General features: G+C 55.9%; 1 protein-coding gene across 2 annotated transcripts; it reads left to right on the top strand.

Annotated features, from left to right (window-relative positions):
* The first annotated feature begins 513 nt into the window (after positions 1-513).
* On the top strand, positions 514-6,779 carry CPXM1 (carboxypeptidase X, M14 family member 1). 2 transcript variants are annotated; one of them, XM_040638072.1, is made up of 14 exons: positions 514-751; positions 2,068-2,229; positions 2,407-2,516; positions 2,647-2,786; positions 2,889-2,979; positions 3,582-3,732; positions 3,817-3,905; positions 4,249-4,372; positions 4,456-4,652; positions 4,733-4,912; positions 4,995-5,307; positions 5,480-5,619; positions 6,215-6,317; positions 6,420-6,779. In XM_040638072.1, the coding sequence occupies exons 1-14, from the start codon at positions 580-582 to the stop codon at positions 6,659-6,661; spliced, it is 2,214 nt and encodes a 737-aa protein (XP_040494006.1). In that variant the 5' UTR covers positions 514-579; the 3' UTR covers positions 6,662-6,779. The 2 variants fall into 2 exon arrangements, with proteins under 2 accessions (XP_040494006.1, XP_040494007.1); XM_040638073.1 differs by having other exon boundaries at positions 516-751; positions 4,995-5,292.
* The last annotated feature ends 6,057 nt before the right edge of the window (positions 6,780-12,836 follow it).

The raw sequence follows: 12,836 nt of genomic DNA on the forward strand, positions 1-12,836 counted from the left end.
TGGATAGACTTTCCTCTCGGGTAGTAGTTTCCTCCCCAAAGTTCTCAACTTTGCTACCTTGGCCAAGTCAGTTGGGCTCTCCGAGCCTCAGTTTACCAGTTTGTAAAATGAGTTTTGATTGAGAGGCCACGTGCAAGGCACCTGGCAGGGTGCACGGTGCAAAGTAGGTGCCCACTGTGGGCCGGGTGCCTCACAGGGTTTAGTGAAATCAGGGAGGGGTGCCGAGGGGCTGTGCGGACTGCAGAGGGCCGCGCACGAGTCAGGCGGGTGAGCTCGGGACGCCGAAGGGGGCGGGGCAGGGCCGGTGGGTGCGGAGACCCGGGGCGGCTCTTCGGGGGTCCGCCCCGCGCTCTCTGCCTGGACCCTCCCCTCCCCTCCCTTCCCCTCCTCTCCCCTCCCTCCCCCTCCTCTCCCCTCCCCTCCTGGGTCCGAGGCCAGCGAGAGGGCTGTGGGCGGGCGGAGCCGCAGGGGGCGTGTGGCGGCGGCAGGAAGGGGCGGGGGGCTCCAGAGCACCCGGCAGGAAGAGAAGAACCCACCGACCATCGCGAGCCCCGCGCATCCGCACCTTTGGCTCCCGCCATGTGGGGTCTCCTGCTCGCCTTGGCCGCCTTCGCGCCTGCTGTCGGTGTGGGTCTGGGGGCGCCCGGAGCCTCCATGCTGGGACTTGCGCCGCCCGCTACCACCGAGGCCCGGGGCTCGACCCCGGCCCCGCAGAGCAGCCCGGTACAGCCGCCCGCGGGGAAGGATAACGGTGAGCGCCCGGACCGAGGGCCCGCTTCTCGGGCTGGCCGGTTACCTCCTCTCCCGTCTGCTGTGTGCCCACCCTTCCCCGACACACACACACGCGCTCACACGCTCCCTGCCTGGAGCCTGTGTGCCGACCCTTCCCGGACACACACATCCACTCCCTCCTTCCCTCCCTCCCTCCCCCTCGCTACGGCTGCTGACTCAGCAGCCCCAGTTCCCGGCCAGACCAAGTCAGCAGTCCTGGGATGGAGCCAGTAGGATGCTACCTCTTCCAGCCCCAAACCTTCCCTTTTCACGGATGAGGAAACTGAGACCAGAGGCAGGAGAATGGGGAGAAAGAGGGACAGACAAAAGCGCTGAGACTAAAAGGTGCAGAGCTAGACTTACGACAGAGCTTGAGGGCAGGGGCCGGAAGGAAAGAGGGAGAGCAGGGCCGGGAGTGCTCTTTGCCGGGGCTGCCTGGAGGAATGGGGCACGGGCAGGGGTGGGGGTGGGGGGCAGAGGCAGACTGCCTGACTTCCTGACTTCAGCTGTGAGTGCCTGGAGGAGGAAGGCGAAGGGATGGCAATCAAGGAGGGCTTCTCAAAGGAGGCAAGTGGAACTAGGTTCTGAAAGGTGGATCTTTCTGAGTCAGGAAGAGCTAAAGAGAGACCCCCCCCCCCAAGAAGGAAACTACAGGTAGAAAGGCCTGGGTCACCAGATACGAAAATGTACAGCCCGTTCTGGAGGTACCCGTGGAGCCCGGGTGGGTGGGGAACTGGTGGCATCCACCCTGTTCAAGGCACTGCACTGCAGGGCAAGTGGGACATAGGTCCAGCCGTGCAAAGCCTGAGCACCGGGCCGGACAATCTGAGGACAGGACATCTCAGCCCAGAGGGCAGATGCAGTGATAGAGGCGGACTTGGGCTCTGGAGCGTGAGATTGGGTCTAGGGCTAAGGAAAGCTCCTGGGCTGAGATTCAAAGAATGGGAATTAGGGAATAAGATTGGGGTGGTGGATGGTATGATGGAGAGGGTCAGCCAAGGCCAAGGTCTGGAGATAAAGAACCAAACTCAGCTCCCTGGAGCAACCAAACAGTTCCTAGTGGCTGGAACTGAAAGGCTGGGAGAGGCTTGCCAAATGTGTAGTCACGTCAGGAAGGAGAAGGAGCCAAGGAAGTGGCGGGAGAGGCAGGTGGGGGTCGGATTTTAAGTCCATGCGAAGGTCTTTAAATACTGGGGGTGGGGGGTGCTGCCGTGGGCTTGCTCCCTTTCTTGGGCTGGCAGACCACTCCACTGGCCATTCTTCCCTCCCCTGGTTCTCCGCCTTCCCGGTCCCCAGGGACCTCAGAACGGCATGTCCGGATTCGCATTGTCAAGAAGAAGAAGGTCATTATGAAGAAGCGAAGGAAGCTAACTAGCCCCAGACCCCTGGTGACTGCCAAGCCTCCAGTGACCACCACCCCTGCAGGAGCCCCTGAACTCCCAGAGGCGGCAGAACCAGGTACTACAGTTCCTGCCCGGACTTGCAGCCCCTGGGCCACATACTAACGTCACTTTTGGCCTCATGGGCGCAGGCATGCCCCCAGCTTGCCCGGCACATGGGCAAGCGTGGGCTCGGCTTCCTACCTGCCCTGACCACTCTCCCTGGTCCTGTCTCACTGCTCTGTCCCTGCCCTAGGCTGTCCCCCTTTGGGCCTGGAGTCCCTGCGACTTTCAGATAGCCAGCTCGAGGCATCCAGCAGCCAGTCGTTTGGTCTTGGACCGCACCGGGGACGGCTCAACATTCAGGTCAGCAGCTCTGGTCAGCCCTCTGAGCAGGGCACCATCTAGGAACTTCTTCCCTACCCCTCCCCAGCCCCCATCCCAGCCCTCTCTGTACCATTCACCTGGGTCTGATCACCGTGTCCTGTGCCCACAGTCGGGCCTGGAGGATGGCGATCTCTATGACGGGGCCTGGTGCGCTGAGGAGCAGGACGCTGAGCCGTGGTTTCAGGTCGATGCTAGGCACCCCACCCGCTTCTCAGGCATCATCACCCAGGGCAGGAACTCTGTCTGGAGGTGAGGCAGGCTCGCCCAGTCCGGGAAGTCATGGGCAGACTCAGGAGCGTGGCGGTGGGTGTCCTGGGGCCACCGATGATCTCTCCCCACGCTTCCTGCCAGGTACGACTGGGTCACATCATACAAGGTCCAGTTCAGCAATGACAGTCAGACGTGGTGGGGGAGCAGGAACCGCAGCAGTGGGATGGATGCGGTGAGTGGTCCCATGGTGGTTGGGGCCCCCTGTAGGGTACTGGGCTGGGGTGGGGCTTCTCCAAGGTCAAGGAATAGATGCCCACTTGGCATCCCAGGAGGAAGGGGGTTGTCAGAATGGGTAGCACCCACCAGGCAGCTTTGGGGGCTAAGCTGTTTTGGAACGTGCCCACATCCTCCCCAGAGACTTTCTCCGGGGGGTGGGGTCCCACTTCATGCCACAGCTTCCTGCTGGAACACTCTTTCTGGTGATGGGCCTCAGAGCCTTTCATCACTTCTCACCTCCTCACGGCTCTGGCTTTCCCATTTCACGGACCCCTTTGTATATCAGACTACACTGCGGGGCCTGGCCATCCCTAGGACTGGCTGCTCCTGAGTGATGGGGCCATATTGATCTATTAATAAGCGGTGAGCAAGCCAGACAGCGTGGCTGCCTGGGGCTCCCCGTTGGCAGGGGGTCTGTGTGTGACCTTGGGTGCCAGTGTCCAGCGTAACCCAGCAGGGTGGGTTTGTTGGTGAGCTTAGAGGCCTGAGTTCTTTCTCTGGCCCTGGGCCAGGCTGCTGGGTTTTGAGCAGTCCCACCAAAGGACTTGATGCCCCCAGGTATTTCCTGCCAACTCAGACCCAGAGACACCAGTGCTGAACCTCCTGCCTGAGCCCCAGGTGGCCCGCTTCATTCGCCTGCTGCCCCAGACCTGGCTCCAGGGAGGCGCGTCCTGCCTCCGGGCAGAGATCCTGGCCTGCCCAGTCTCAGGTAGGCAGTCGGACAAGGGTTGGGTGAGCAGGGTAAAACCTCCAGCATGGATTCCCCCTTTACCACGAGTTCATTCTTCACCAGATCCGAATGACCTGTTCCCTAAGGCCCCTGCATTGGCATCCTCTGACCCTTTGGACTTCCGGCATCATGATTACAAGGCCATGAGGAAGGTCAGACATACCCGTGAGCCAGGAGGGACGAGCTGCCTATCTTAGATCCCCTGCCCACCAGGGCATAACCTGCTAGGACTGTCCTCATGTCCCCACTTCCCCCAGTGTCTCACCCATCTCTCCCGTTGGCCCCTAAACTCTGCCCCAATTTCCCTGGTTATGGCGCCTCCCTTGTTCTAGCCCTTCTTTCTGGTCTGTCACCGCCCCTGTCCTGTATGGTGCCATGGTGTCCCCATCTGTGTGGGCCACCACTGGTTTCTGTGAGTCCTTCCACGGCCACACGTGGCCTGACCCTGGGGTCTAATCTGCCCGTGCCCCATGCTGTGCTATACTCTGCTCCCAGCTGATGAAGCAGGTGAACGAGAAATGCCCCAACATCACCCGTGTCTACAGCATCGGGAAGAGCCACCAGGGCCTGAAGCTGTATGTGATGGAAATGTCGGACCAGCCTGGCGAACATGAGCTGGGTACTGGCAGGTTCTGGGCGGGGAGAGGTAGGCGCAGGGTTGGGTAGTGGGCACGAGCCAGCTTCGAGCCCCCGTGTTCCCAGGAGAGCCCGAGGTGCGCTACGTGGCCGGCATGCATGGGAATGAGGCGCTGGGGCGGGAGCTGCTTCTGCTCCTGATGCAGTTCCTGTGCCGGGAGTACTTGCGAGGGGACCCGCGAGTGACCCGGCTGCTCACCGAGACGCGTATTCACCTGCTGCCCTCCATGAACCCCGACGGTTACGAGACTGCCTTTCGCCGGGTAGGCCAGCCAGTGTGAGGGCCGCCCCGCTCCTTCTGCCCTGGTGCCTGCTCGGCTTGAACGCGCCCCTTCCCTGGCAGGGCTCAGAGCTGGTAGGCTGGGCCGAGGGCCGCTGGAACCACCAGGGCATTGACCTTAACCATAATTTTGCGGACCTCAACACGCCACTGTGGGAAGCGGAGGATGACGGGCTGGTGCCTGACACCGTCCCCAACCATCACCTGCCCCTGCCCACTTACTACACCCTGCCCAACGCCACTGTGAGTATTCCGGGGCCGGGGTGGCGGGCCACCCAGGGGCCCTCGTCTCTGTCTCCCACCCCCTGACCCGCCCCACGTCTAGGTGGCTCCCGAAACGCGGGCAGTCATCGAGTGGATGCAGCGGATCCCCTTCGTGCTGAGTGCCAACCTCCACGGGGGCGAGCTCGTGGTGTCCTACCCGTTCGACATGACTCGGACCCCGTGGGCTGCCCGCGAACTCACGCCCACCCCGGACGATGCCGTGTTCCGCTGGCTCAGCACCGTCTATGCCGGCACTAACCGGGCCATGCAGGACCCAGACCGCCGGCCCTGCCACAGCCAGGACTTCTCCTTGCATGGCAACATCATCAACGGTGCCGACTGGCACACGGTCCCTGGGAGTATGTGGCCTCGGGGTAGAGTTAGCCCGCTGTCCCCAGAACCCTGCCCCCGTAAGGCCGTCTGCCCCGCGCTCCGAGGGCGGCAGTGTCGATTCCCCGCTGGGACGTGTCTCCCAGGGGAGGGCCCCAGGAGGGCCGGGCTCCCATCCCTGCCACCCCCAGGCTGCAGCCTCTGTGGTAACCCTAGGTATGAATGACTTCAGCTACCTGCACACCAACTGCTTTGAGGTCACCGTGGAGCTGTCCTGTGACAAGTTTCCTCACGAGAACGAGCTGCCCCAGGAGTGGGAGAACAACAAGGAAGCCCTCCTCACCTACCTGGAACAGGTCGGATCCGAATCCCCCCAACTCCAGGCTGCCCGCGCCACTGCTGCTGTCCCGTCCGTCCGCTGTCCCTGGGGGTTGCCCCTCCCATCAGGGGGCCTCCCAAGGTCCCCACAGGAAGCACGGTCTGCCAGCAGAGCGGCGTCGGACACCATGAGCCAGGAGGAGTAGACCCCACAGCCATCTAGACCGGGTCCATAGAGCTGTTCCAGAGCCGTCTCAGGAGAGCTGTTCCCAGAAGAGACCCCTTACGCAGGGGCAGGGTGGGGGGACCCTGGCATAGACTCCTCCTCTTCCACGGGAACTGTATCCCTTGTAATGGCTCCGTAAGTATAGTTTCCAAGGGTTCCAGAATGACAAGCCTGATGTCAAGGGTTGCTGAACCTGGGGAAACGCAAAGACAGGCCTTCCTGCCAGGCGTTTGCAGCCCCCCTAGTCCAGGTTTATCAGTCAGGAGTTTTTTTTACCAGAGTATTGCCACCTAGGAACACAGACTCCCATCACCGAGTTTGCCCTGAACAGAGCCAGAAACCGAAGTGAAGGTCACATTTGCGCGCAGAAGGGAAAGGGGTTTGATAGCCTACCCCCCCCCCCACAGGTGAGAATGGGCATCACGGGAGTCGTGTGGGACAAAGACACAGAGCTGGGGATTGCTGATGCTGTCATTGCTGTGGAAGGGATTAACCACGATGTAACGACAGGTGTGCGGGGGAGAGGAAGACCACAGAGGTGGGGGGGGGCCTTTAGGCGGGGTCGGAAGCAGAGGATCACGGGATCCTGATCTTGGCCTTCACTCCTGTCAGCATGGGGCGGGGATTACTGGCGCCTGCTGACCCCAGGGGACTACAAGGTGACCGCCAGTGCTGAGGGCTACCACACAGCCACACGGAACTGCCGGGTCCCCTTTGAAGAGGGCCCAGTGCCCTGTAATTTCCACCTCACGAAGACTCCCAAGCAAAGACTTCGAGAGCTGCTGGCAGCCGGGGCCAAGGTGCCCCCAGACCTTCGGAGGCGCCTGGAGCGGCTGAGGGGACAGAAGAATTAACAGCTCCAGGTGAAGAGCCCTGGAGCCTTGGGCAGGCTGGACCTGTCTAGAACTGAAGGAGGGAGGGACAAAGTGGGGGAAGAGGTTCTCCGGCTTATTAAAGCTACTTGGGACCTCAGCCAGTCTTCCTGTGGTCTCTGTGTCAGGCCTGTTCCGCACACGCTTGCTTTTGTCGACTGACGTTTGGAGAAACCATGTGGAAAGAAGATCCCGCCTGGGTTCTTCTTGAACCTAGGGCTTACCAGAGCCATTCGTCCACCAATCACAGGCACTATGACAATGCTCAGAGCCAAGCACGCAAGAAGTCAAGGATAACCGGGGCCCTTCCAACCCCCTGGGGCTCCCAGGCAGGAGAGGGGACAGTTCAGTGCCGTGTGGGGCACACTAAAGGTGGAGGCCGGTTGCCGTGGAAGCATGGACGGGATTACATACGTGGGTGTGAAATACAGCACTGCCGTTCAGCAGGGACTCAGACATCAAGGATGCAACAGATGTGAAGGTTCTCGAAGGTTCGATGGGAGGTGGACCAAGTGTGGGGTATGGACAAAGAGCTCCAAGCAGGAGAGACCAGACAAGGAAGACAGAACAGAAGGGGATGTTTGAATTTGCTTCGCCAGCCATTTTTGGAGAGGGTTGGTAAATGACAAGATTTGATTAGTTTCTTTGAGGCTGAAGGGCAAATTATGCGGCAGTCTGTGTCAGGCCAGGGAAATAGCCCTCTCAGGTATTTCAAGCAGAGGAAAATGTAATGCTGGACATTGGATATAAAGGTTTTGGAAGAGCTGGACGATTAAAAAGAGGGAAGGGAGTTTTACCTAGGAATTGGGCTCTGGACCTCCGGCAGCCACCTGTGATCACTTGTGGTAACTTGCCACGGCCGGAGCCTGAAATAGAATAATTTCTCCCTTCCTGCACATTGTCAGCTCCACTCTATGACTGGCAAAATCTAACTGTAACTGGGGCAACTGGCTGGCTCTGTGGAGCATACAACTCTTGATCTCAGGGTCGTGAGTTCAAGCCCCACGTTGGGTGTAGAGAGTACCTAAAGAAATTAAAATGTTTTCTAGAAAAATCTAACTGTACCCTAGCTTGCAAAGAAGTCTACAAAATGTAGGCTTATCAGGCAAGCAGCCCCTTGCTGATTCAGAGGAGAGTTTGTAAGGGCAGGGGTGGGGCAATCACCAACATGTGAATTGAGCACAAAGACATTGAGGTAGCCTTCTGTAAGGTAAGCCTGCCTAGTGCTGGGCAGTTCTGTTGTCTCTGTTTCTTGAGTTGTCTCTGTCTTCCTTATATATATATAAGAAGCAGGCTTCCTGCCCAGCAGGGAGCCTGATGCGGGGCTCGATCCCGGGCTCGATCCCACGACCCTGGGATCATGACCTGAGCGAAGGCAGACGCTTAACGACTGAGCCACCCAGGCGCCCCATCCCTCTCATATTTTCAATCTCAGATCATCGGGAGGAAATTGGTGCTGCATCTCCCATCCCCCCGCTCCCCACCTCCAGCTCCTCTTCGACAACATCACCTTTTTCCAAACAAAAAAGATTGTTTTTATTCATCAGAGTTTACATAATGAAAAGTGCACTTAAGTGCCTAGCTGATTGGCCCAGTGGAGTACAAGATGGGACTCGCTACAGAGGATAATAAACTCACTTCCAATGTAAAGATCTAGGTCCTTGAAAGTAAAAGGATGGAAACGATGTATTATGCAAACATTAATCAAAAAAAAGTAGGAGAAGCTATATCTTTTTTTTCCTCTAAAGATTTTATTTTTAAGTAATCTCTACACCCAACAGTGAGGCTCGAACCCACAACCCCGAGACCGGAGCTGCATGCTCCACCCGCTGGGCCAGCCAGGTGCTGCAGGAGTGGCTAGCTTAATATCAGATAGAGTTGACTTCAGGGCAAAGAAAGTTACCTTTCTATATACATTTCAGATTTAGCAGTTCAGAGGGAGAACAGAGCAGGCTCAGTGTGTTTTGTTGTGTTTTGGAAGTTGGCTCTTGAGTATGAAAAGGGAAGGCCCAAGGAAAGCAGGTGTTGATGCCAAGATGATGTCTTGGAAGGAGACTAGAGGGACAGCAAGACTCCCTCCTTCTCCCCCCTCCATCCCCCCCCCCCCCAGACCGGCTGAGGGGCCACCTGATCTGGGAGGTGGAGAAAGGAAATTAGGCCCAACCTGGGTGGGGAGGGGAAGGACAGGCACCAGAGGAGGGGCAGCTTTCATAGGCATGGGGGACAACAACGTGGGGCCCTGGGTCCGCAGAGCTAGTGCAGACAACCACCCATCACCCTCCCAGCCAGTGACCGTGCTTGAGTCAAGGTCACGTGTCCACCTCTGTCGCCTGCCTGCCTCAACCGATCTCCCTGGGCAGGTCCCCGCCCTTTGTTTGTCAACAGCCCAGGACACTCCCAAGCAGCCTCACTTGAAACACAAGGGGCGCGCTTGCTGCCCAAGAAGCAGTGGTCCCACAAGGCTCCTAACCCCTGTCCCAGAGGTACTAGAGATGGCTATGGCGGAGGCCCTTCTTGTTCCACCCAGAAACTTCTCAGCAGCCAGTGCCCCCATCCCCTGAGGGGAGCGTTGGCTGCTAACATGGGCAGCTTCCCCCAACCACTACTCTTGGCCAAATGGGAGCTGCTTGACACAGGGGTCGCATGCTCCGTCCTGCCCTGGCAGCCTGTGACCGAGGACGGACCGGCCCGGAGGTCGTATAGCTTTCTCCTTGCCACTGAGAGGGTCCATCTCTGGTGGCCTTCAAGCTCCAGAGCTCCCCCCGGGGTCATTCTCAGCTCTTTCCCCTGCCCTGTCCTCCCTCCCTCGCTGCTTTTCTTCCGGAGAAGACTTTCACATGCACCCAAATCCCCATTTTAGCTCCATTCCAGGGAATCCCACCTAAGAGAAGGGGCTCGTGGCAAGTGCTGAATAAACACGGGAACTAATGGCCGCGTAGCCCCCTCGTACAGCAGCAGAAGAGGCCTTGCGGGGGTCCCTTCTCTGCTCTGGCAGCCCCCACTCTGCACATACACACCCCAGGCGCGCACACAGGCACCTAGAGCCCCCTGCCTCCCCTTCTCCACCATCTTCTGCTACGGAGTTGCTCCCCTAAGGAAGTAGTTTGAAGGAATTCTGTCAACCTTGAGGCTTCATTATGAGCCTTTGGTTTTCTGGTGAGACCAAGAGAGTGGGTGTCCCTGCCTCAGTCAGCAAAGTGGGCAGAGAGATGCCCAGCAAGCCGTCTCTCAGTCCCTGCTCGTGGCCTGACCTGACCCCAGGACCTTGGGGGACTTTGTGCTGTGAACCGCGCCAGGGCACCAGCGAGAGGCCTGCCAGGTTTGGGCCCGCTCAGCGGCCACTCCACCACATTCCACCCGGCAGCCACAGTTTATCTTGGCAAGGTGGCCTTCTGGGCCTGGCTCCAAGAACGGCCTACGGAGCAGCCCCAGACAAACCAGCTTTTACCACAGAAGCCAAGGCTGGCTGGGCTTGAGTCCATGCCAGCCCCAAAGTGGCCAGACCCTCCTTCACCCACCTGAAGGTCAACTCAGACTCTGGGTGAGTGGGTGGCTGTGTGGAGGGGAGCCAGGCTCCCAGGTGCGTGGAATCCCAAGATAGGTAACAGGGACAGGGACCCAGGCCAGAGGGCTTTCCTGGACTCCTGGGATGGCTGCCCGACTGTGGAGTGGCCCTCGGCCAGAGTGCCAGACAACCTTGCCATGGGGATGCATCCACACTTCTGCTCTCCCAGGGACCCGGGAGCTTCCCTCAGCTCCCTCAGAGGGGCCCACTGCGCAGCCAGGGAGGCATCGGGACTGCTGGCTGGCAGGGGCTGGGGAAGGAAAGGCTTTGAAGAAACAAGATCCCAGGATGCTGGGCCCCAAGGAACAACAGACTCGCTAAGGCATTTTTCTTTCCCCTTTTAAACACTTGACCCCCTCCTCTCTCAAAGAATAAAATTACCTAAAGAATGTGCAAAAAAAAAAAAAAAAAAAAAAAGGTCTTGTTTCTGTTATTGTCCTGCTGAGAAGCTTCCTCTATGTCTTTAGAGTCAGGAAATCTCTTCCTTTCTGTCTCCAGTGGGGGGTCCATGAACTCAGAACCTTCCCACCATTCCCCATGGCAGTCCTGGGAGCTCTAAATCCAGAACAAACGACCCCCATCCCCCCAGGGCTGCCACTCTTCCCCCTGCAAGGCTTCTGGGCAAGGCCCAGAGGTTTAGCCACCTTTCTCTTGAGGAAGTGGGTGGAGGCAGGGTCTTCTGGACAGACAGCCCACGACTGCCCTTCTGGAACTCCAATACAGGGCACCCAGGACCAAGAGTCCAGCTGGGGAGAGACTGGTTAGAGAGGAGGTAGACTGACTTAGTGAGACATTAATTCACATTTGGTCTTGTGTTTGCAGCCCTGGTCCCAGAAGGTAGCATGGCAGGGTCAAGTACCAGGGGCTGCTGGTCTCTGTAGACCCAGAAGCCTAACTTCTTGAGAAGTGGGGAAGGTGAGGGTCAATGAGTGCCTTCTGGGAGAGTAGTAGAAAGAGAGAGAGATTGAGAGAGAGAGGGATTGAGGGGAGAGAAAGAGAGATTGAGGGAGAGAGGGAATGGACTCCCTGTTAACAAATGCGATCTCCTGGGTAAAGGATGGGAGTTTACCATTAAACACTAATCAGACAGTTAGTTAACACTGTGGTTTAACATTAGACATAGAATGAATGTAATTCAGCACGTTAACAAAACAATGGAGAAAGTCATGTGATTATCTCAATAGATGCAGAAAAGCATTTTATAAAATTTGAACATCTATTCAGAATTTCAAACATTTTAAAGAAAATTAGGAATAAAAGGATATCTATAAAACCAAATCTGATACTTAATGGTGAAAAGCCAAAGTTTGCCTTTTGGGATCAGGAACAAAACAAAGATGTCCACTGTTACTCCTTTTATTCAACAATGAATTAGGAGTCCAACCAGTGCATTTAGGCAAGAAAAAGAAACAAGGACTGGAAATGAAGAGATAAAACTGTCCTTTGTAGTTAAGAAAATCCAAGATAGGGGAGCCTGGGTGGCGCAGTCGTTAAGCGTCTGCCTTTGGCTCAGGGCGTGATCCTGGCGTTCTGGGATCGAGCCCCACATCAGGCTCCTCTGCTATGGGCCTGCTTCTTCCTCTCCCACTCCCCCTGCTTGTGTTCCCTCTCTCGCTGGCTGTCTCTATCTCAAATAAATAAATAAAAAAATCTTAAAAAAAAAAAAAGAAAAATCCAAGATAATCTATGGATAAAGTATTACTATAAGTGAGTTAAGCAAAGTTGCTGGATATAAAGTTATTGCTCAAAAATCAATTGTATACACACGACAAACAGTGAAATAAAGAAAATGTTATTTATAATAGCATAAAGTAACCCAATACTGAGGAACGAATGAAAGATATGTAAGCCAGAGGCCTATAAAATACTATTAAGAGAAGTTTTAAAAGATAGAAATAAATGAAGGACTATACAACATCCATAGGTTGAATTACTCAATATATTAAAGGCGTCAATCCCCCATTACTGATCTATAAATTTACAGATTCAATGCCAAGGAAAATTCAGCAGGTCTTTGAAAAATAGAAGTTAATAAACTGATTATCACATTTATATGGAAATGCAAAGGACCAAGTGTAGCCAAGATCAGCATGAAGAACTGAGTTGGACAACTTGCTGTACTAGATATCAAAACTAACTACAAATCTAAAGTAATTAGGATAGTGTGGTATTGGTGTAAAGATAAACAAAAAAGACCAATGGATCAGAAGAGAGACTCCGGAACAGACCCCTACCTACATGGAACCTTGATTTGCGATAAAGGTGCCAACTGCAGTGTGGGGGGTGAAAAATGGTCATTTTGATAAATAGACATTAGCCAATTGATTGTCCATACAAAAATAATTAAACTTGACTCCTAGCTCATACCATACTCAAAAATATCTTCTTGATTTGGGGGTAGGTAAAGATTTCTTAAAAGGACACACAAAGCACTAACCATAAAGAAAAGATTGATAACTTAGACTACGTTCAGTTAAGAAGTTCTGGTAAAAATCTCATAATGAGGGGTGCCCGGCTGACTCAGCTGAAGGACATGTGCCTCTAGATCTTGGGGTCATGAGTTCAAGCCCCACACTGGGTGCAGAGATTAGT

Source organism: Ursus maritimus, unplaced genomic scaffold (assembly GCF_017311325.1).
Source record: "Ursus maritimus isolate PB19 unplaced genomic scaffold, ASM1731132v1 scaffold_22, whole genome shotgun sequence".
Taxonomy (NCBI): Eukaryota; Metazoa; Chordata; class Mammalia; order Carnivora; family Ursidae; genus Ursus; species Ursus maritimus.

Bases quoted from the DNA above. Each gene is read 5' to 3' on its own strand.
- CPXM1 (XM_040638072.1), top strand. From the start codon at position 580: ATGTGGGGTCTCCTGCTCGCCTTGGCCGCCTTCGCGCCTGCTGTCGGT. The intron at 2,230-2,406 runs GTACTACAGTTC...TCCCTGCCCTAG, and splicing joins CCCAGAGGCGGCAGAACCAG to GCTGTCCCCCTTTGGGCCTG. The intron at 4,913-4,994 runs GTGAGTATTCCG...CCCCACGTCTAG, and splicing joins ACACCCTGCCCAACGCCACT to GTGGCTCCCGAAACGCGGGC.